Source organism: Myodes glareolus, chromosome 24 (assembly GCF_982192425.1).
Source record: "Myodes glareolus chromosome 24, mMyoGla1.1, whole genome shotgun sequence".
In the NCBI taxonomy this organism is placed as follows: domain Eukaryota; kingdom Metazoa; phylum Chordata; class Mammalia; order Rodentia; family Cricetidae; genus Myodes; species Myodes glareolus.
The window spans coordinates 29,034,561-29,057,680 of record NC_142049.1 but is presented as its reverse complement, the minus strand read 5'-3'; the positions used below and the strand labels follow the sequence as shown (position 1 = coordinate 29,057,680).

Genomic DNA, 23,120 nt, shown 5'->3' with positions numbered 1-23,120 from the left:
AAAGGCACAGAAAATATATTCAACAAAATCATAGAAGAAAATTTCCCCAACCTAACAAAAGATATGCATATGGAGATATAAGAAGCTTACAGAACACCAAATATACTGGATTTAAAAGAAAAAGAGTCCCCTCACCACATAATAATCAAGAATGAGGATCTATAGAATATACTGACCTCTGCAGATCTTGGTCATTATACAGGCTGAGTGGCTATGTGTGTTTGTGTCAGAGTTAGCCACCCCAAGCCAGCCACAGCAGGTCTGGCCAGTGCACTACCAGCCTACAGGACCAAGAGTGATTTAACTCCATGCATCAAGCCAGATCTCACAGAAGGTTTGCTTTGCCGTGCAGAGCAAAACCCAGAGATGCACAATTGCAAGTGTGCATATGTACACAGGGTGTGCTTGGAGCAAGGTGGATCTGAAGGAGTATGGAAGTCATACAAGGGTCATCTCCAAAGCCACCACCTTCTCTGAACAGCCCCCAGGTAGAATGTGTCCATGGTTTTCCTTTTTTGGCTTTTTTGGGAAAGAAATGTAAACAGAGACTGTGCTTTCATTTCCCGGCCACCCAGACACAAATAATCACACAGAAACTATATTAATTATAACAGTTTGCCCTATGGCTCAGGCATATTTATAGCGATCCCTTACATCTTAAATTAACCAGTTTTTATTAATCTATGTATTGTCATGAGGCTGTGGCTTACCAGTAATGTTCTGGCATTTTTCTCCTTTGGCAGCTACATAGTATCTGCCTGACTCTGCCTTCATTCCTCCTCTATCTCTGCTTGGATTTTCTGCCTTGCTATAGTCAACCCTGCCATAGGCCAAAGCAGATTCTTTTTTAACCAATGGCCATAAAACATATTCACACCATATGGAAGGAAATCCCACATTAGTACAATTCCCTCTAGGGTCCCTGAACTCGCTCTCCAAGTTACTGGAACTATGAATGTGGGTGCCATGGGATGGACCTTCCCCATGGGTTTTCTGTTGTTCAAACTGTACCTATTTTAGGACGGAAGTGTCCTCTCTACCACCCCACTTCCAGGGAGTGTTGCTGTTTTGCCTGTGGAGTCTCCTGCATTTTCTAACCAATTGCTGTGGACTATTTTCCTGTGACTAGTAAGCAAGCAACCTAGATGGGGATTAGAAAACTAGCAGTCTGGGCCCCCATAATTGGTGGGAGGCAATGCCTGCACAGCCAGTACAGAGAGGAGGCTGGGACTGGGGCTCTCAGAAGATATGCCTTCCTACCCGTGCAGTCTCAGGTCACTTCTACCCAAGTGCTGTGAGAACAGCTAGCCTCTTCCAGATCAACATGGTGGATGTGATACCACAGCAGGTAAGGGACAGACAGATACGACATGCAGAGAGAACTTGGGTATGGAGAGTTTATTTAGTGGGTGTTTGGGGGATAGGGAGTGGTATGGGAGGAAAGAGAGAAAAGGGAGAGAAATAGACAGAGAGAGAAAGGAGAAGAAGGGAAGGGGGAGATAGACAGAAAGCTGCCTCTTCAGAAGAACAGCGGGCAGAGAGAGACAGAAAGGTACCAAAGAGTTTGCCTCAGTGGGGAGACAGAAAGAGGGGAAAGAGGAGAGAGAGAGAGAGAGAGAGAGAGAGAGAGAGAGAGAAAGAGAGAGAGAGAGTAGTGGACATCGCTTGTCTCTTTAAGGGACAGGGTACCCAGGTGACAGGGCAGGTCAACATAAAAATCGTAACACTCATTGTAGAGAAAGCAGTTACTAAGTGTCTGCAAACAGTTCGAGCAGACTCATGGATTGAGCCACAGCAAAAATAAAGCCTGAGGAGTTATCATTACAAACATGAACATTCACCTGTACCAAGACACACATTTCCTGGCAGGAAAGAGAGCAAAGGGGAAGAATAGACTGTGGGCCTGAAAGCTGGTTCTGGAACAGGAACGTGAATACTCTTTCCTCGGTCCTATTGACCTCAGACCACCACCATAAGAGGACTGGATAGATAAGGATGGGTGGAGCCATTTCCAGCACAGGGGAAGTACTTAAGTCCCTATTTAAAAAAGAAAACAAAGGAACAATTTTTTGAAGCTGTGACAATGATAATTTCAATTATCATGTTTGAAAAAGCTTTAGCAACCAGTACTTATAACTCTTACCGAGACTACATTGATAGCTTATCAGCATTCCATCAGTTAATATGCCAAACTTAGAACAAGTCTTAATAACATTTGTATCATCTTTAAGTTTCATTTTTCAAACACCTTATCACTTCCTCAGACATTCACAACTTGTAGAAACCTATTTTTTTTTCTTTTCCATTCTGGAAACATCCAACCATCTTAATCTTTAAACTTTCTTTTCCTTTCCATATGGAAATATTCAGTCATGCACAGGGCATAGGTGCTTGATTACTGAGAGTCGTCCTTGAAAAGCAAGTCCCTGTGGGGATCCCCATCATCATCTTGACCCCTTGGCTCACATAATTCCCCTCCCTCTCTTCGACTGGATTCCAGAAGCTCCAGAGCCCAGTGCTCTGCTGTGGATCTCTGCATCTGCTTCCATCGGTTACTGGATGAAGGTTCTATGATGACAATTAAGGTAGTCATTAATCTGATTACAGGGGGAGGCCAGTTCAGGCACCCTCTCCACTATTGTTAGGAGTCTTAGCTGGGGTCACCCTTGTGGATTCCTGGGAGTTTCCCTAGCACCAGGTTTCTCCCTAGCCCCATAATGAATTCCTTTATCAAGATATCTCTTTCCTTGCTCTCCCTCTCTCTCCCTCCCCAAACTCAACCTTTCCTTTCCTTCATATTCTCCCCCTCCCCATCATTCCTCCGTTCCCTCCCCGTCTCCGTTTTCTCAGAAGATCTTGTCTATTTCCCCTTCCCAGGGGTATCCATGCATGTCTCTCTTCGAGTCCTCCTTGTTACCTAGCTTCTCTGGGGTTGTGGATTGTAAGTTGGTCATCCTTTTCTTTATGTCTGATATCCACTTATGAGTGAGGTCGTACCATGTTTGACTTTTGGGGTCTGCGTTACCTCACTCAGGATTGTTTTTTCTACTTCTATCCATGTGCCTTCAAATGTCAAGATGTCATTGTTTTTTACCACTGAGTAATACTCCATTGTGTAACTATACCATACTTTCTTTATCCATTCTTCAGGTGAGGGGCACAGAGACAACTGATCCAAGCTAGTGCGAGCTCACTAACTCTGCATTAACTGACTCTGGATTAATAGCTAGGAAACCTACATAGAGCAAAGCTAGGCCTTCTGAATGTGGGGTGACAGTTCTGTGGCTTAGGAAGTTTATGGGACCACAGGTACTGGCACCAGGATTTATCCCTAGTGTATGAACTGGCTTTTTAGAGCCCATTCCCTATGGAGGAATTAATATTCCTTAAAAAAAAAAAAACAAAACTGGCGTGACTCTGGCAGGCTCGCAGAGCAGCCGCTAGTCCGGCAGAGACAGCTGTGGGTCCCTGCAAGATCCCCAGGGGCCATGTGAACAGGCGGTGAGCTCACAGAGCAGGCAAGAGCGCATCTAGGGGGAGTGGCTGGCTGTGGGCAGGCAGGCACATGGCAGGTGGGCAGGAGACAGAGACATGGACATGTAGAATGAGATTGAAATATTTATTTGGGGTTATGGAGGAAAAGGGGAGGGGGCAGAGAGAGAAAGGGAGAGGGAGAAGGAAAGGGAGAGAAAGAGAGACAGAGAGAAAGGGAGAAAGAAAGAAGACAGAGACACGTGTGCACACACCAAGAGAGAAAGCAGAAAGAGGCCAGGATGGCAAAGAGAGGTCAGAAGTCACTGGGAGTGGGTGTGGCTTGTCTTTTAAAGGGACCAGAGACCAAAAGGAATAACAGGGATACCTTACTCAACTTCCATAAATGGGGGAGGGGCTTGGTCTTGGCTTGGCTTGATCTGTCAGACTTTTTTGACTCCCCATGGGAGGCCTTACTCTTCCTGAGGCGTAGATGGGAGAGTTGGTCAGAGGGGAGAGTAGGAGGAAGAGAGGGACAGGGGACTGTGGTTTGTATGTAAAGTGGAAAAAATAAACTTTTAAATAAAAATTTTTAAAAAAGAAATCACGGTATAAAACGAAGCAGAGATATTTAAGAAAAGGGAAGGGTAGGATTGTGGTTCAGATGAAACAAGTGGAGGCTCTACTCTTTGTCCTTGGAATTCTGTCTTTCTAGCTTCCTTTTCTACCATACATAGCTTAAATAACCTCATAGAAAGAAAGAAAGAAAGAAAGAAAGAAAGAAAGAAAGAAAGAAAGAAAGAAAGGGAAGGAAGGAAGGAAGGAAGGAAGGAAGGAAGGAAGGAAGGAAGGAAGGACGGACGAACAAGTCCTTTCATAATTATCATTGGAGCATAAAAAATAGTAAAAAGTAGTCTTTAAAGTCAGTAACAGCAGCATGGTAGTTCTGAATTTTCTTTTTTTATTGAAACCTGTTTATGAGTCCACCTGTCCACAGCAGGAAGCTTGTTAGCTCCAGGAAGATGCAAGGCCTGCCTGACTTTTGCACTTGAAACCACGTATAGGTAGGCACCTGGGACAGGTAACTGAGCTTCCGTTTTGAAGTGTTTTTATTCAAAAGACTTGGGTAAGGATAGGTTTTACTAGAGTGAAAAGGAACTATGGACCTTGTCGCTTCCAAATCAATTAAAAATGGCAGAGACTCACCCAGTAATCTGAACAGTTAACCTGGACTCCTGTGTGGTAATCTTGATGGATGTGTTGGGGACAAGGTCCCTGGGCAGCATCCATCTTTGGCTGCCAGGCCCAGAAGATCTGAGAGATTTTTCTGTAGAGGAGGAACTTGGGGGCCTGGCCTACCTTGGCAGGCAAAGGGGCACAGTCGACCCTCCAGTGCCCAGCCAGTTCACAGTTTGTGCAGACTCCTGGGGGTGGCTGAGGAAAAGAGAAGCTCTCTGCTCAGTGACAGGTATTGCCACATTTGGAGAAGGCTCCAGGTAAAATCCACTGGTACCCTGTCTTCTCTGCTGGTAGCCTCAGTGCTGCTGCCAGAAGCTGGTATTTCTGTCTTGAGAAGCCTTTTCCATCTTTTCCTGTCTCTCCCTCCCATTAAACACCTTAAATGCCATATTCAAATCTCTCTCTGAGGGTTTGAGGGCTGTCAACTGACCTCTTAAGTTCTTTATTTTAATATACCCGATTTTGAATATCATTTACATTAAGCAAGCTTTAAGTTTACTTTAAACTTGTTTTCAGTTACTTGCCTCAGGCTTGACTTTAATGGCATTCACAGAAGACTATATAATGGGGGATATGAATTGGTCTTTCTCTCTAAGCTTCTCCCTCTAAATAAATTACATAAATACTTAGCATAACTACAAACACAGTTCTGAGTACATTAAAGAATCTGATCATTTATAAGGTGACTGACCATTAACTTTTATGTTTTAAGTCTCTTTAGCAGTTTACAATGATTTCCTAATTTTATACCTGTTACATTTGTGTCTTAAAATTTAAAAAATATGAATTTTGAATAGAAAAACATTTAATATCAAAGTAAACCTTAAACCATAAATTCATTCCATGGAGATACTGGGAACATCATTTTCCTGATTCTTTTATAATGTACTTTTTACAAAATATCATTTTTTATGACTCAGGTTTTCCAAATTTGCTAAAGATTAACAACATTAGCAAAGACAAGAATGGTTAGACATATATTTTTAAGTCAGTTTCTGTTAACCTCAATAGACCATTATAACCTTAGGAATATATAAACCTTATCCAAAATATCGTCGAGGTGTGATGTGACTATATTTAGCCATCAGTAACTCCTATTGGAAATGGCTTGCCTCCTAGTTGTTCTCAAAAACGAAATGTCTTCTCACTGGGCTTTTCTGTTTTGTTTTCTTTCTCCCTGTCACAGAGTCAGGTGGCTATCCTGACCCCGGACAAAGACTTTGGCAACAACACGCTTGGATCTAAAGTGGGCAGACCAAATCTCATCTCCAGGGCCAGCTTTTTAGTAGACTAAAATGGCATGTGATGACTTTTCCAATATTATTCATACACAGCAGACATTTGAATCTGTGTAAGACCAAAGCCAGTGATCAGACGGAGGCCTGCGAGCAGAGAGCAAAGACAGCTTAGAGAAAGCGAGAGGGGAGAACAAAGAAGGCTTAGAGATGAGAGTTTCTGGATCATCTGCTTGCACATGGCAGAAGTTGTCACAATCTGCTACAGTTTGGTAATCAAATGTGCCATTTCCTGGCCACTGAGACTGTCAAGCTTGTATGGGGGCCAAGCCATATTTTCAGTAAAATTAAGGCAATGAGACTTAATAATCTGAGTCCAAGGAGGGGGAAAGATTGCATAAGGCAGGAGAGAGGAATCAACAGTCTAAACTTGAATGAGAAGAGCCCATGGTTACCTGGAGGAAGGGAATGGCCCTTGAAGAAAAGGTGGCAATAAAGAATCTGCAGGATCAAAGCAAATAGGAGGTAGATGAGACTTACCGTAAGTAGGAGTCCCACCAGAAGGAGGATCCCAAAAGCAAAGAACAAAGGGCACAGGGAAGGAGACATTGTAAGGGGTGAATGCCATAGAACAGTGCCTAAGTCCCTGGGGGTATCCCCAGAGGATCAAGATTTGTCAGTGAGATGCCCAGGATCTCAGTGGAGAGGCATCCCTTGCCATGTGATGGGTGCCCAGGAGTGCATGACAAGCTCCCATGAGCAAGAAACAGAGCAGGCAGCTGTGAGCGGAAACCCACCCGAGTAGGCAGGAAGAAACAGGTAGGGCTAGCAGGTGGAGAAAGGAAGCAGCTGAAGAGGTAGGCGCTGCCGTTCAGACCGAATATGGTAAGTGGTAGAAGCCAGCATAAGCAAACGATACATACCCAGGAGGATCAAATAGCAGTTTGTTTCAGTTAGGAGGAACTAGGGAAGGGGGGGCAGGCAGTGTTCCTCCCAGGTTTCAGTACCAAATGTGACAAGGGCACAGTGAAACTACCAAATAAGCCCACTCCCTAGGTAGAAAGAAAGGTTTATTGAGGCATCAAGACTGCCAAGCTATCTCTTAGGGACAGAGAGAACAGCAGAAGGTGGGGAAAGCCTTCCCAGTTTTGAGGACCTGAGAACATCCTGGGACCTAGAGTAGTGACTTTGATCTTTTACAGGTTTGCTTGAGTTAATAGGGAACTAGGTCTAGCGGTCCCGTTGTCAGACACAGTTGCAGGGTGGTGGTGGCAGGGGGATGGCTTTTCCTGACAAAGAGAAACCTGCCTCACAAGGTTTTTGAGGAATGCTGTTGAAGTGGTAACCTTTCTGTTTACCCAGCCAGAGTTCAACCTGAGTTTGAACCCAGACTGTCACTTAGGGCATTGCCAGCAGCACTGCCACTGGGGAGCCACTTTGAACCTAATACTCGATACCTGTGCAACATTGTTGGGAGCAATTGGGCCCCTCAATGCTCAGAGCCTGGGAGAGCTGGGCAAGGATCTCTTTCTATCATCCTGACTCCAAGAAGCAGCCAACCCTTCGATAGAGTCATGTACAAGGAACACAGTCCCTGCCTGTGTTCCCCTCCCTGCCGTTGGTACCGCCATTGCTCTGATCTGTTACAGTTCACCTCCAGGGATACAAGAGAACTTTCTAGAAAACAGTTCCAATAATCCATTGCACCCCATTAAATGCAGAGCCAATGTTCAACCTGGAGGTGTGGGACACTTAAACCAGGGCAAGGGGTCGGTTCTTTAGTATGGCTGCGAATCTAAAGTTGCAATGTTTCCTAGTCAAGAGCACACATGTCCATCAACCACTGAAACAGTGAGACTTTCCCCATGAGAAATGAACTGTTGCAAAGGGATTAGAATGGATGGTGTTTTAAGAGGAATGGGGGGGGGGGGCAGGTGGGCTAAGAGAGGAGCCAAGAAGTCGGGAGCAAGTTGGGAGACCAAGAGATCAGAATAGCCAAAATGGCGGGGTTAAATAGGTCTCAGAGGAGCTGGGGGAATGGGCCCAGTCCAGTCCCTGGGCTGGAGAGTTTAGGGTAAGGGGTGGAATATGCTAGGGTGACTCTGTAATAGATAGAGACTGAGGGAGGGCGGTGACCAGAGTCCTTTGATATGTTAAATAGGCACCCCAGTTAGCCATTTGTCCTGAGTCTGAGATCTAACTAACACAGGTGAAATCTGACCTCTCTCCTACCAAAAAGATCAAAATGATAATTGACCTTCTGGCAGCAGTTAAGTACCCATAGAAGGAGCTGGCCTGACCTACAGGGCCTCTAAAAAGCCCCAAGGGAGCCTTCTCCACCATCTGCAAGTAGCCTGGACTCCTTCTGTCTGTGAGATGGAAACGCAGCACAGAACAAACAACGTGCAGAAAGTATCTCTGAGCAGTGTCTTGTTAGGGTTTCTAGTACTTCGATGAAACAGTCTGACCAAAAAGCAAGTCAGGGAGGAAAGGGTTTATCCGGCCCAGGCTTGCATAGCACAGTTCGTCATCCAAGGAAGTCAGGACAAGAATTCATGCAGGGCGGGACCTGGAGGCGGGAGCTGATCAGAAGCCATGAAGGGGTGCTGCTTACTGGCTTGCTCAGCTTTCTTATAGAACCCAGGACCACCAGCCCAGGAATGGGACCACCCACCATGGACTGAGCCCACCCCTATCAATCACTAAAGAAAATGCCTTACATCCAGATCTCATGGAGACATTTTCTCAAGTAGAGCTCCCTCCTTTCCAATAACTCTAGTTTGTGTCAAGTTGACGTAAGACTAGCCAGCACAAGCAGTAAGCCAAGGAGAAAGAAGGAAAGCCCATGGCGTCATGGTCACACAAACACTGTGGTCAGGATGCTCCCATGGAGCTATTGGACACTTTCCTGTGCTCTTGACAGGGTGATAAGGGCTGGAGTGCCATGGTCTTAAAAAGGAGCCAACCCTGTCATGTGAAGGGTGCTCACAGAAAGCTCTTCCGCCCCGCGCCACTTCAGAGCCTCTGCTTGCATTTGGTGCCATCGCCACTGGCTATGTACCTGTGGCCACATTACTGTGACTCTCAGCCAGCCCTGCCTAAGCCACTGATTTGCAGTGGATGGCATGCTCACCCATCGAGATGCAAATGGCAGGCTGCTCCATGTGCTTCCTGGGCCTCCTGACCAGCACAAGGGTATGCTAAGCCCTTAATGCTGTGTGAAGTCAGTACCATGTAACCCTGAGAGCCCCTGCCTTGGGGAGTCCCAGATATGGTGCTGGTGGAAGGTCATATTCATTTGGGTGGAATCCATGACCAAGTGCATCCACTCGCGTGACCCGTTTGACTCTCACAACCATCTGTCCCAGTTTTCAACATGAGGAAATAGAGGTTCACATTAGTTCCTAGCCTGTCTGCAGCTTTTCCTGGGGAACCATGGCTCGGATGGAGAGGAAAGTAATGATGAGAATCTTCTGCCCTCAAGGGAGGGACTGAGAGCCACCCTTGCAGACTCCTCCATGCCAAGCCTCTGAGGATGCCCCAGCCTGTTGGAGGAAGGTCGCTTGTTCATCCCGGCTGCCCAGAACCAAAATAATCACACAGAAACTATATTATTTAAATTACTGCTTAGTCCATTAGTTCTAGTTTCTTATTGGTTAACTCTTGATTTAACCCATCTCCATTAATCTGTGTATCGACACATGACTGTGGCTTACCTGGTAAAGTTCTGTCGTCTGTCTCTGGCGGGGCTATATGGCTTCTCTCTTTGCCTCCTTTCTCCCAGCATTCAGTTTAGTTTTCCCCACCTATCTAAGTTCTGCCCTATCAACAGGCCAAGGCAGTTCTTTATTCACCAATGGTATTCACAGCTTACAGAGGGACCTCCCACATCACCAGTCCTTGCAGATAGATCATCAGTGGGTGCCACGCTCTCTGGCTCTCTGACTGTAAAGTCCAACCTGAATCAGGACTGTCAGGTTGCAAATTCAGAGGAAGGAGAGGCTCTGGGCACCAAGCCAAGACTGCATGAAAGGCTTCGAGAGCAGAAGGGGGAGGGAGTGTGTGCGTACGCATGCTTGAGTCTAACTTTTTCTTCCATGTCAGAGTTAGCACGGACATCGTGGAGGTTTTCTTTATTGTCCAGACCAGCTCTTTCAGGTTTCAACAGCTACCCAGGTTTGTGCTTTTCTGCCAAATCTGGAGGGAAAACTGTCAGGAAAGCCCTTGAAGAACTAACGACATTTTACCAGCCAGGTATCTTTCTGACCAATAGAACTTGGAGCTACCGTGGGGTTCCTTCTCTGTGTCTCCTATCCAGAACCTACCAGAGGCAGGCTGGCTTTCAGATTCCCTCAAGAGGCTAGGAATGGTTTCCTGCTGCCCTGGGAGCTCCTTCCTGCCTCAGCCTACCCAGTCCCAGTTCAGGGAGGGCAGCCTGATCTGAACTTATCTATCCCAAACACAAGTTCCCACAGGATACCCTTTCTCTCTCAGGATTCCTATAACATTTTTTTTTTATAATTAAATCCTGAAAACATCCCATTAGAATTTAGTGTTTACATTTTCTTACAGCTGAGAACAGACAATTCCTTCTTGCCAGGAAGGTGTCTTAGGGCAGAGCGTCTGGGCAGCAATGGGGAGAGGGGACTGGCTCCTCCTGCTGGGGGTGGTCAAGTCTCAAGTCTGGAATCCTAAGGCTCAAGGCTCACACCCTGCTATGAAAGGTGCACCTCATCTCCTACAAATGATCGGCCACTGTGTTCTAAGCACCGCACTGACCAAGCAGCTGTCAGCATGAGAACTAGACCATCGGTAAGCCCAGGACACTGTAACAGGCAGATCCTGCTCTTAATGGCTATTATAATTACTGTTATTTGAGAGACGCCAGGCAATACTGCTGCTGCACAGTGTGGCAAGGGCCAGACAACCCGTTTCCTCCTGTTGGCCTAGACTTCTCCAACCAGGGAACAATCTCTTCTTCCTAGTCACTTTGTAATTTGCTTTTAAAAGCATATGAGAAAAATCCAAGTTCAATCTCTGTTTTTGTACTTTGTGAGTCTACATCCTGACTTGTTTTAGTGTAGGTGGGGTGTTGTTAGTTTCTTGGTTGCTTGTTTATTTTTTGTTTTGTTTTTGTGCTGCGGATGAAGCTGTAAACCGGAGTCTCTTCCTGCACCTAAGGAAGTGTTCAACCACTGAACCACATAAAATCTTTATTTCACACTGGTTTTCCCCCAGGGCACCTCTGCCTCAGGTGTCTTTGATTTTGATTCTCCCTTCTTGCTCAAGCAAAGGGTGCTGGGGCTGCATGGTCACCAGCAGAATACAAAGGGTTTTATAGGTATTTGCTCCCAAAAGGACAGGGAGGGGAGTGTCTTTTACTTAGCCTGACATAAGCTTTTCTTCATGAATTTATGGCAGGTTTACTTCTGTCTGGGTTAACTGAGTCTTAGGGAGCCACAGTAAATGCTGATGGACCGAGCCACTTTACAGAAGGGGTGGGGGCAGCCACAAGAGAGCTTCAGACAAGACCAGATCTGTTTGTATAGATGTGTTTGCTTAGGTTGTAAAAGCCTGAAGAATGGCTTCCCAGCAAGGCTTCAGGGCAGAATCCGATGCTATCAGGAGACACTGTCATCTCCTCACTGTTTAATTAGGGCTGGGGCCTCAGGGGGAGGGCCACAGAATGGAATTCACAGTATGCCTCTGTTCTCTGTACTCTGAGCCTGGGGTCCCAGAAAGGTGCCATGCAAAAACAGTCCCTAATTGTGCTCCTGGAGTTCTGGCTGCCAGGTCAACCCTGAGCTAGATTCTAGTGACAGTGCATCAGCCTAAAGGAACTAAAGAAGGGAGCCACCTCCTGGTGTGCCTCCCTCAACCTCGTGCAGCCTCCTGGTGTGCCTGCTGCAGCCTCCTGGTGTGCCTGCTGCAGCCTCCTGGTGTGCCTACTGCAGCCTCCTGGTGTGCCTGCTGCAGCCTCCTGGTGTACCTCCTGCAACCTCCTGGTGTGCCTGCTGCAGCCTCCGACCAGCTTACTGTATCCTCAGTCACACCTTTGCTATTAATAATGATAGCTCTTCTAATGTTTATAGAGGCCCGTAATTTCCCAGACTTCTGCAGGGTGCTGACAGGCTCATCTCTCCCCAGCCACTCCCTAATATGATAAACTCTACCCAACGACCTGACTGTGTGCTGTGTGACTCTTGGGCTAGGGGCAGGCTCAAACCAAAACACAGCCAGTGTAGAAGGATCATCAGTGGGAATTCTCCCTTCTTATTTCCCGAGAAGTCCTTAGTATGGGACACTAAGGCCCACATACCATGGCAGGCCTATGAGGTCAGAGGAAACTTAGGGAGGAACTTAGTTCTCTCCTTGTACTTAACAAGAGCACCTTTACCTGCTGAGCCATCTCGCTGGCCCCAACTATTTAAACTTGTGTGTTAGGCACCTGGATTTAGACATAGCCCTTTTCTTTTTCTACAAGTTTTAAATTGAGCCGTATGAACTCACCATTGAATGATACAGTTCTGTCCATCACGATGGGATATTTGTGCTATCTGCTCCATCATCTCCTGAGACACCCATGTATTTTATCAGGGCACACAAAGTCATCACCCTCTAGCTTCACTGAGAAACCTCTGAGTGGGATGCTCCCTCGGGACATCCGGGCATAAACCTTCATGTACATTAGCGTTGACTGGTATGGCTTGACGGTTCATCGCCTGACGGGATGGCTCCAAGTCAGCGTGGACATTGCATTGATAATGGCTTTGTACCAGGTGGTGTGGCTTTGCTCTTCCTTGGTGTGATTGCTCTGACAATATCACTGACCTTTCTGTCACTGACCTTATTCAAATGGACTCGGTAGGTGTGATTACTTCAATAAGTGGTCTTTATACATTTTATGCCACCCCTCTCTCTTTGTAATTATGAAATCCTGTCTCTAGAAGTCAGTAGCTAAAATTTTTGCCTTCATTTTTTTAACCTCGGAGCCATCTTTCATTAGACCCATAACGAACCTCGGTTGAGGTTATTCAGATGAGTGGCGTTTTCCCAAACACTACTTCGGCTACGAAATATTTGAAAGCACGCCTTGCTGCCCCTGAGCCCAGAGCAGTTTTGTTCTTTACGAAAACATGAAGCATTTATTTGAATGGGAGCCGTGACTGCTTCCTCCATCCGAGCCCACCTGTCAACTCTGCATAAACCCGGCAGTCCAGTCTGCAGCTGGACGTCATTCCCACTTAACCATGCTTAGCTGAATAGAAATACATGATGGCTTCATGGGAGGAGTTCTTCGCATTTCTACAGAGCACAGAAATGCGGGTTAAGTCGGGGCTTTCAATCCCAGATATCCACTGCACCCACCTGACAATCTTAAAGACAAAGAGTGATGTCCCTGGCCTTCCCTGATGTACTTCTTTGTGGGGTTGAGACATCAGGATTTTTTTTTCAAAGCTCACCAGCTTATTCCTGCAGCCAGTCCTAGCTTCCTGTAAAACACCCCTAAAATCCACATTGCTCTAGCACCTACCCCATGTTTGAGGGCTCCCTATGAGTGGGAACTTCCTTGTATCACCTCAGCAGCCCTCAGACCTCTATGAATCCTGATATGGACTCCTGAGGTTAAGGTTAGCACCTCGAAATCTGCATTGGCGATGCCAGGTGAATTCTCTGGGTGGGGGGAAGACTCTGCTGGGTGTATCTGGGACACAGACCTGGGCACGAAGCCAGGCTTAGGGACAGCCTGGCATGTCAGAGAGTCTGAGCTGGTCGGAACATGCTGAGGGGCCCCAGGAGCGGGGCGGGGGGGGGGGGGGGGGAGCTGCCTTCTTTTGTGATTGAAGACTGATGATCTTTCCAAACAGCATTCCCTTGAATGTTTACACTCCACAGCAAGATCCTGCTTGTTAGACAGGAAGGCAAAGCCCCTGCTCCCAGAAATCTCTCTGAAAGGGAGTTGGCAAGGACTCCCTGGGCAAAATGGTACACCAGTGCCTCCATTGGGCCTGTGACTCCCCATCTCCTGTGACTCCCCCATCAGCTCCCAGGAAGGCCCTCCTCCTACTCCGGTGGGAGAGACTCAAGGAAACAGGGCTAAGAATAGCACCTGGCTTTCTCTGCGCACTCCGCATTTTAAGGACAGCCCTTTCCTCTCCCTACCTGGATGCTGTTATTAACTCCAGCTGGGCTGCTGCGCAGCCTGGGCCATATTAAAGTTTTGCAGAGTGTCCTCAGGACCCCATAAATCAGGGAGGGTAGGCTCTGGGGACACCAGATGAACAAGGTGTACATATGGCTGTGGGTCTCTACTTGGGAAGAAACCAACTTAGTGGAGAAATGACTTATGGGGTCCTGGGGAGAGTAAAAATGGGGAGTCCAACCCGGGAAGAGGACCAAGCTCCTCTGGGAGACAGTCAGGAGCCACTTGCCATGGGAGGGACTTAGAAAAGCACCATTAGGGAAACTGGCCCTCGAAAGCATGGGATACACGTTCCCAAACTTCGAGGGCCAAAGGCACCGTACACAGACGCCTCATGCCGTCAGCAGATGCTGCAGGCATGGGCTACTAACAATCCGTCTCAGAGTAGGATTGTGCTCGAGCCAATGAGAATGTTGTGCAGGGGGAGATATGGCTGAGGACACACATGTTTGTCATTATCCAATGTCTCATCTTGCTCAGACTTCTGTGCTGAGATGTAAAGACTGGTTGAGCAGTTGTGTCTATGCCAGGGTCACCAAACCTGGGGCCGATGTCCCCTGGTTTGCAGGGCGCCATCTTGTCATCCTCACTTGATGGCGAGAACATTCCAGTCTTCTTCTTCTTATAAAGGCACGAATCTCATCCTGGGCGCCTTGCCCTCGTTACCTTGCCTGATCGCCTCGGTATCAGTGACATCGCGGTGACAAAATACCAGATAAAAGCAATTTCTGTTTAAGATTTTCGGTACACTCCTTCATGGTGGGAAAGGCAGGCGCTTAAGGTAGCAGTTATATTGTTCCCATGGTCAGGAAGAGGTAAGTGTAATAGCTGGTGCTCAACACATTCAGTCCAGGGCCTGCCAGCCCATGGCAACGGGTCTCTCACACTGAGGGTAGTTCTTCACATTTTAGCCCAGTGTCGTCATTATTACCGAAAAGGGATGCCCAAAGAGTTGTTTCCATGGTGATTCTGAATCTCATCAAGTCAGCAGTCAAGATGAACCATTGATAGGCCAATGCCTCAAGTGCCTGTCCCAGCCTCTGGGGGCCAAGGATTAGGTGTTCAATGAAACATCTTGCAGCATGCTTCTAGCAGGCAATGAGCATCCTTGACTTGCAAACATTGTAGGCCCTTGGGAATGACATGCCCAGGAGCGGCTTTATGGGAGGGCCATCTCATAGACCCTTAGCTCAGGCTATCCCTGTCTCTGACAGTGCTCATCCACCTGCGGGAAGGGGCTCCAGTCCCGTGTGGTACAGTGCATGCACAAGGTAACTGGACGCCATGGCAATGAGTGCCCCACTCTGTCCAAGCCAGCAGCCTACAGACAGTGCCACCAGGAGGTCTGCAATGACAAGATTAATGTGAACACCATCACCTCCCCTCGCCTTGGTGAGTACCTCCCCTCGCCGACCCTGGCTTCTGGGTGCCAAGGTGCCACGGTCCCCCTGTTGTAAGCCAGAAAGCCACCTTCTTTGAACACTAGAGGCGCCAGTATTTTCTCGGGCTGAAGAAGGTTCAGAGGTGTTTGTCCATCCTCCACACAATCCTTGGGGTATCCTTCTCTCTCTTCTGCCAAGGCAGGAGAGCCTCAACCCTGACCCCCTTCTCTGTGGGGAGTGAAAGCCATACTTCCTTCTGGAAAGAGTCACTAGGATAAATGCGCGGGTCCTCCGTGCCGTGACAGAGCTGCACATAGACGGGGTGGAGACGTGACAGTCTTCCTGTGAGAAGTTTGGCTCCTGGTGCTCAGAACAAGACTGCTTACGTGTCCTTAGTCCAGCCAGTGATGGCGGCTCTCAGTGCTCAGAACAAGACTGCTTACGTGTCCTTAGTCCAGTCAGTGATGGCGGCTCTCAGTGCTCAGAACAAGACTGCTTACGTGTCCTTAGTCCAGCCAGTGACGGGATGACATGAGGGCCATCTAATGCATCAACAGAATACTGACCAAAGGAACTTGTGGAAGGGGTTGCTGGGCTACGCTTTAAGGGTACAGTCCGCTCTCATGGGGAGGTCTCATGTCTCATGACACAGTATGAGACAAACGGTCATACTGTGTCCACAGTCAGGAAGCAGAGAGAGAAGAATGCAGGTGCTCACCTTCCTCCTTTTTATTCATTTCAAGGCCTCAGGCTATGGGACTAGAGCCACCCACTCTCAGGATGGGTCTTCCAACCTCAGTTAACCCGCTCTGGCTAATTCCTGATGGGCATGCCCAGAGCCTTGTCTCCTGAGTCATCAACGCTCCTGTTAGTTTAGCAGCCCACACTATGCAGAGCCCCTTTCCAGCCAACAAGAGTTCTCTAGGCAGCTTCCTTGTGAGTCAGGGGAGCTGCTGAGCTTGTAGAGGTGACACCCATGTCTGCTGCCAGCATGAGTGTACTTGGTATCTTTTCAGGGACCTCCTGGGTGCAAGGCTTTCTCTCTAGAGGACTAAGACCCTGAAAGAAATGTGAGCCGTTTGTTTATCCTTCAACTTCATGCCCCTGTGGATCCTTTACTGTCCACTACTCCATGTCCCTGTGTTTTATAAACGCCAACAGAAGCAGTATGGTATATCACAAACCAGCTCCTCCAAGCTTAGGAACAAACTGTCTAGTGTCTCCTGCTCTGAAACGGCAACAAGGGTACCCAGTCAGGGGTTGGATGCAGAAATGAATCCACAGGAGAAAGTAGCATCTATATAGCCCTAGATGTTCATGAATTTATGTAAGGCTAATGTGTACTTGAAGGTAAGAGAAACCAATACAGTCATGGGTTGCTTCTATCTATTTAACCAAGGCTTTAACCTCCGGGCACTCGTGTTCTTTCCGCTGTCCCCTTAGCTGCTCTGACCTACAAATGCACACGAGACCAGTGGACAGTGTACTGCCGGGTCATCCGAGAGAAGAACCTCTGCCAGGACATGCGGTGGTACCAGCGCTGCTGCCAGACCTGTAGGGACTTCTACGCAAATAAGATGCGCCAGCCGCCCTCTCCACCAAGCTCATGACATATAGCACGGTGCTTGCTCAGTGCTCCGACTCAAGATCTGAGGTCTGGCAGTTAGTGAGTGGAGAGCCCTCACCCCACCCAAAAGCACACCAGCCCTGCAGCCAGGACCCCCAAAGCACTGCTCTGCGCCTGCAGTAAGGCTGCCTCGAGAATACAGTTGCATAGAGCTAGAGAGTGAACTTGGCATTGCCATTCGTCCTGAACGTAATATACTGTTAACGGCCACTGGATGGCTTCCTAAGGAAAAACTACACAAGAGTCACAAAAGAATTTTAACTTCCAAGATCTTATGTACCTCAAATGGGCTCCTCTGGCAGATAATTATTGAGAGAGAGAGAGAGAGAGAGAGAGAGAGAGAGAGAGAGAGAGAGAGAGAGAGAGAGAGATTGATTAAGCAAGAGTGTTTAGTGCTTCTGTCCTGGCTTTCCATTGATATTTGAATTCCTCCGGCTTGATGTAGCTTTGTGGAAATATCTTAGAAATGAGATATCACATTGGAAGAGGCTCTGTCCTGAAAGCCAGCAATGCCCTGGTTGACCAGCCTCAGCTACGGCTTCTCTGGGGGAGGGCTATGCTGCCTGAGTCCAAGGATCAAGACTTGGCCTCTGCCCACCTCAAAAACATAGTCTCAAAATCCTGGGCCTTACCTTAGAAACCTTGCCCCTGAGAGTTTAAAATCTAAGTAGACCAGCAAGAATACCAGTGCCATGTAACTCTGCACCCCACCTGTGGGGGGGGGGCATCCCCGAAGAGCTGGATTTGGGAAGCCATCTACTTTTCAGTGCTCAGAGGTGTATCCCACAGGGAAAGGGGGGGGGGGACCTTTCCTCAAGGTGCTATGAAATGGGACAGGCACACATGGTGCACAGGGTACCTGTGTACCTGACATAAAGGTGCCCTCAGCTCCCTCAGGGGTGTGCCAGCTCCCACCCTGCCTCCAGGCATATCCACTCTGGCCAGCACTCAATAAGGCTTTGCACATTAAAAACATGCTCCATCTTGGCCAAGTGACTTTCCATTGGCCTTTCTTCTGAAGTTAGGATGCCCGCTCAGGACATCTGAGGACACACATCAGTCAGTCCTGGGTTCGGCAGCATAAGGGTTGACTTCAGTATCTGGGCACAAGGAAGGTGTGCCGGGACTTGTGGAGGAACACCACCTGGCTGAAATTGCTGCCCGTCCATCAAGCCCTCTAACCCAGACCTCACGCCTGGTACCTTCTTCGCGGCTCACAGCTGTCTTCACTGACCCATGCCGATGTGATCTGAATGGATGGAGAAGGTCCTCTCTTCTGTCTCCATGCCTCCACTCTTACCACAGAACTTTCCTATCTCCAGAAGCTCAGAGAAGTGACCAGACTGAGCTCTCTGAGAGCAGACCAGCTGGCAGTCTCCTGGCTGCTGTGGCCGGCTAGCTTTGCTTCACCTCTTGGTTGGGTTTCGTGGGTGCTTATATTTGGAACTACCTTGAGGCCCATCTTCTGGTGTCTGATAGAAGCTCTTTGGGCTGGTTTCCGTGGGACCATCTCTAAGTGCTTTTTGATTATTGGTGCTGTTTCTATTTTAGCTTAGGTTTTTTTGTTTTTGTTTTTTGTTTTTCGATTTTTACTAGCCCATCACAGAGACGTGGTAGGGGTGGCAGGGAATTTATTTGATTCCACTTGAATTGAAAAGGGGTGGTGCTAAACCTCCTTAGGTGCTCCCAGAGACTGTCAGGATGAAGTAACCCACTAGTCATCACCCCGATGCTGTGCTAAACACTGCTCTCCCAGCCCCCTCCCCCGGGCTCACGTCTGCTCACCAGCAGACTCCCCACCTTGTTTCTAAACCCCACAGATTCCAGGGAGTTTGGGGGGTGCGGTAGAGGGAAAGGTGCTGCCAATTTTTCCTCAGCCCAATATCTTGCTGATTTACCCAAAGACATTTATATTTTGGAGCCAGAAAATAATGAGATCGCCAGCAGAGCCAGCTCAGGAAGCTACATAGTCCTCCTTGTGTGTCTGCAGAGGCCCACCTAGGCAGAGCAAGCGTGAGCATATCCCCATAGGTGTACACTGTCCCTCGTGCCCCACGGCCACCTTAGTGTTAAGCCCCTCAGTGCTTCCCCCCCCCCCCCCACCACACACACGCACACGCTTTCTGAACAAACGCTGGCTGGTCACTTTGAGCTCCACCGTGACACTTCCTTTCTGTTTCACCCAGAGCCATCAGAGCTCTGGGCTCCCCACGGTGATGCTTCTGTGTTAAACCCTCGCTGTCACTCAAGTACTGTACCTTTGTGGCCGCACGGATGTGTCGCCAGCGTCTCACAATCTTATGGTGCTATTCATACTGGTGCAAGACAAACCGCTCGCAGCTGTCGGAGGCTCGCTCGATCAGCACAGGAAAGGAGCCTCGGTGGCAACCTCACCTTTGCTCTTTCTTTCATTTTAAAGTCAAATGTATATACTTCCCACTAGTTAACTTACACTCAGTACTGTGCCTGTGGGCTCTGTTCCATTTTGTTTTAGTCTTGGGTGCTGGTTATGAGAGACTACAAAAAATGAGGTGACAAGCAGCGGATGCCATCGTACGTGAAAAATTCATCATTTCATTGGAAGCAAGTTGAACATGTGTAATAAAATGTTTTTCCACCATGGTGTTAAGCTCTCTGGAAAGTCAAAGACAAAAGCCGGTCCGCTGGGACTGGTGAAGGGGGCGATGTCCTCCCCTGCTGTGGCGGTAGCCTGGTGCTCCTGAGACCTGGTTGTGGGGAACGGTGGCCACAGAGATCACTAGTAAATACCACGCTGGTGGAGGCCTGGGTCTCCCCAGGGGAATGCAAATAAATTCTTCAGTCCCAGGCCTCCTCCCTGCCTAAATATGCCAAGGTCTGGCAGTGCCAATGAGGTCCAGCCACCTCTCTCGTCTTCTGGAGTGAATGGCAGTGTGTAGAGCACAAATCCTGGCCATGTCACGGGGGCGCTCACTTCTCCCAACACCCTGCCTCCTGCCCCCCTCTCTCTGCTGCCAGCCTTACCAGCGGCTGTGAGGACATGGACAGAGTGCATGCACCATGTCTTCATAACTGGGACAACCATGTGGAACCTGCCTGGGTCTGCTTGGAGGCAAGTGTGTCACAGCTGGGGTGAGAGAGGAGTACTCCATCTCAAGAGGGAGAAAGATGTCCCCGATTAAGGTTGGGAAAACATCCAAAATGTTCACCAAAAAGCTTTCAAAGTCATGGCCCTGTCCCCCCCCCCACCCCCCCCCCACTGTATCCACCAACCTAACTTTCACTGCTATTGCAAATGCCCGAGACAGGTAAAGAAAAATTTATTTTGGTCTGTGGTTCAAAAGACCCAAGGTCAAGAGGTTACAGTTAATAATGGCATTCCTGCTGCCAGAGACCTAAGGCAGCACAGAGCTTCACCTGGTGAGATAAGGAACGAGTGTGTATGTTTCCTCTGGCCTTCCTTCTTCTGCCCATGACCTTATCTAATCCTGACCACCTCCCAGAGGCCCTAAGGCCAGAACACCACAGTCCTACCCCCCAAAGCCATTGCCTTTCTGAACTGAGGAGTAGACTTACTTCTGCAGAAGTTCAGGGACATATCATGTTTATACCCCAGCTCCAGAAAATGTGTAGATAGGGATCACACTGGGGGAGCATCCTTCACCTGCCCCTAGTACTTGGGAGAACTTTATCCTTCCTCAGAGCCAGCTAGGGGAGGGGTGAGGGTGGGGGGCAGAGATCTGAGCAAGGATTTATCCGAACACTGAGTAGCCTTAGTGTTTCTGGTTTATTAGACGAAGCTGACGTGGTCCCCCATTGGTGATTATGTATTAGGACAGTCCAGAACACAGAAGAGCAGACAGCCTCTTGGGGCCCCACAGTTCTCTTCCACAGACCAGCCTAGAGGAGCACACAGCAGGAAATGCACACAGAAGCCACAGGGACTTCAAGGAAGAAATCAGAACCATAGGGAGCCTATTGATTGATACTGCCAGGGACAGCAGTGCCAAGGCCCCAGCAAAAGCCTGCTCCCCTCCCCAACCAGGCACAAATCTGGTTGTATCTGGTCCTACTTCTGAGAGTGAAGCTGTGCTCAGTGTCCTCCAAGGCCACAGCTCTGCCCTCTGTGCCGTCTCCTTGATGCCCTGCAATCTCCACCCTGGTTTTTGTTAAGTATTTTGTGACCAACAAACCTCTCTGCTGATGCAATAATCACAATCAGACCTAATCAGACCAAATTAAAAGATGCCTAGGTTTAATGGAGGACAACTCTCGGGTGACCCCCCCCCATCCTGGGAAAACATGGAGAGGGGAACAGAGAACCAAAAGACCATGGAAAACCAGGAGACCACGTTCATTCACTGAGGGGCAGTTTAAATAGCCTGTGGGAGTGATCTTGACCTCCCTGGGGAGGGGGGTCACCATTTGGTGGGCTTTCTCAAAGGTGGAGTTTGGACTGAGGCAACTCCCAGGAGAGGGGGCTTATGTCAGGAGTTGGGGTGAAGCCTCCAGCCAAACATTCCAGGCTTTTTTTTTTTTTGATAAGGATGTTGGGGCTGAGGCGACACTTTTAACTAAACATTTTTTAGACTCCTTGTATATATGGATGCCAGGGGGCTGGGGTGAAGGCCCCAGCCAAACAGTCTTCACGCCCTGTTTCTGTCCTGGCACTGGTTTTAATGGGTCACCAAGGGTTTTCCAGTGTCAGGTGGCTTAGACCAACTGGAGACCTCTCCAGCTCCTAAGGGCACTCTCCTGTGGCTCACCGCTCCCCCCCCCCTCCCTCAGCCCCCCCCCCCAATCTGCAGCACCACATTTCCTACTTTCCCACTAGCTCTCTAAGCAATGGGGTAACTTTGACATAGCTTAGGCTCAGCCTATCACCAAACTCAAGGCTGTAAGCACTTAGGGTAACTCTCCCAAATAAGCATCCTTAGTCCCTAAAGCTCCTGAACTCACAGACAATTCCCCCAAAAGATGTGATCAGTGGCACAGGAAGCTCCAGGCCCGGGATGTGCCACTGCGGGAAGAAGAAATTCATCTCATCCACCCCGTTGTTACAGGGCCTGCTATTGACTGGCGGGTACCACTACATTCTGTTACAGGGCCTTCCATTGGCTGGAGGGTACCCACCCACTTTATGAATGCAGTCCATACTGTTCAATTGTCGGTTCCAATCGACTCACCTAGACATGTTTTACCAGCCAGCTGGGCATCTTTTGGCCAGGTAAAGTGACACATAAAATCATCATACATCGTAACATGTGAAGCTCACGGTTGTTCTGCCCCTGGAGACCCATCCAATCTCAGCATCTGGATCAGGCTCCAGCTCCAAGATCAAATCAGCTCATGCACATGCAGATGTGGCTTCTGCAGGGTGGTCCCGGGTACAACCCTTAAGTACTTTCTCTGTTTCTGTGAATATCCAAGAGAATGCTGGGTCAGGCGAAGGCTCGTCCGCGCTGGGACAGGCGAAGGCTTGTCCGCGCTGGGTCAGGCGAAGGCTCACCTGTGCTGGGACAGGCGAAGGCTTATCAGTGCTAGGACAGGCGAAGGCTTACCGGTGCTGGGACTGAAGAAGTCCTCCACAGTCACTGCACAGTGGCTCTCAGGTCCCCTCTGGGCACCAGTTGTGGGCACCTCTAGGCTTAACCCTACCTCTGAAGTATTGATTCTCTGCGGACCACCCTAGCACCCAGAGGACTCCACCTAGAAACTGAACCAGGCTCTTCCTTGTTCGTGCTAGACAAACACTCTACCATTGAACATCCCTGGCCCATGGACCTTTTTAAGATTTCAGGGCAGGCTGCCCTTGAACCCAGGCAGGGCTTGAACATGTAATCCACCCCTTCTGCCTCAGTCTCCGGAGGAGCTGGATTCCAGAAACCTGTGCCACCAGATTTAGCTTTGTCATTTATTCTTGACAGCAGAAGCAGGCTGCAGCACGGTGTGGTATTCTATCCCGGGAAGTGTCCTGGGACGTT

At 48.6% G+C, this 23,120-nt stretch overlaps 1 protein-coding gene and 1 long non-coding RNA gene across 3 annotated transcripts in view; one reads left to right on the top strand and one right to left on the bottom strand.

Annotated features, from left to right (window-relative positions):
- Adamts17 (ADAM metallopeptidase with thrombospondin type 1 motif 17) overlaps positions 1 to 19,777 on the top strand; it is a 309,925-nt gene extending 290,148 nt beyond the window's left edge. For both annotated transcript variants that reach the window (XM_087901254.1, XM_087901253.1), the window contains 2 exons: positions 15,363 to 15,540; positions 16,974 to 19,777. In XM_087901254.1, the coding sequence (XP_087757380.1) occupies positions 15,363 to 15,540; positions 16,974 to 17,140 (345 nt within the window). In that variant the 3' untranslated portion in view covers positions 17,141 to 19,777. The remainder of the gene's footprint in view (positions 1 to 15,362; positions 15,541 to 16,973) is intronic.
- The window catches only part of LOC148117985 (uncharacterized), a 37,821-nt gene extending 15,211 nt beyond the window's left edge, over positions 1 to 22,610 (bottom strand). Inside the window, exon 1 of the long non-coding RNA XR_015736262.1 lies at positions 22,391 to 22,610. This is a non-coding gene — a long non-coding RNA (uncharacterized LOC148117985). The remainder of the gene's footprint in view (positions 1 to 22,390) is intronic.
- Positions 22,611 to 23,120: the final 510 nt, after the last annotated feature.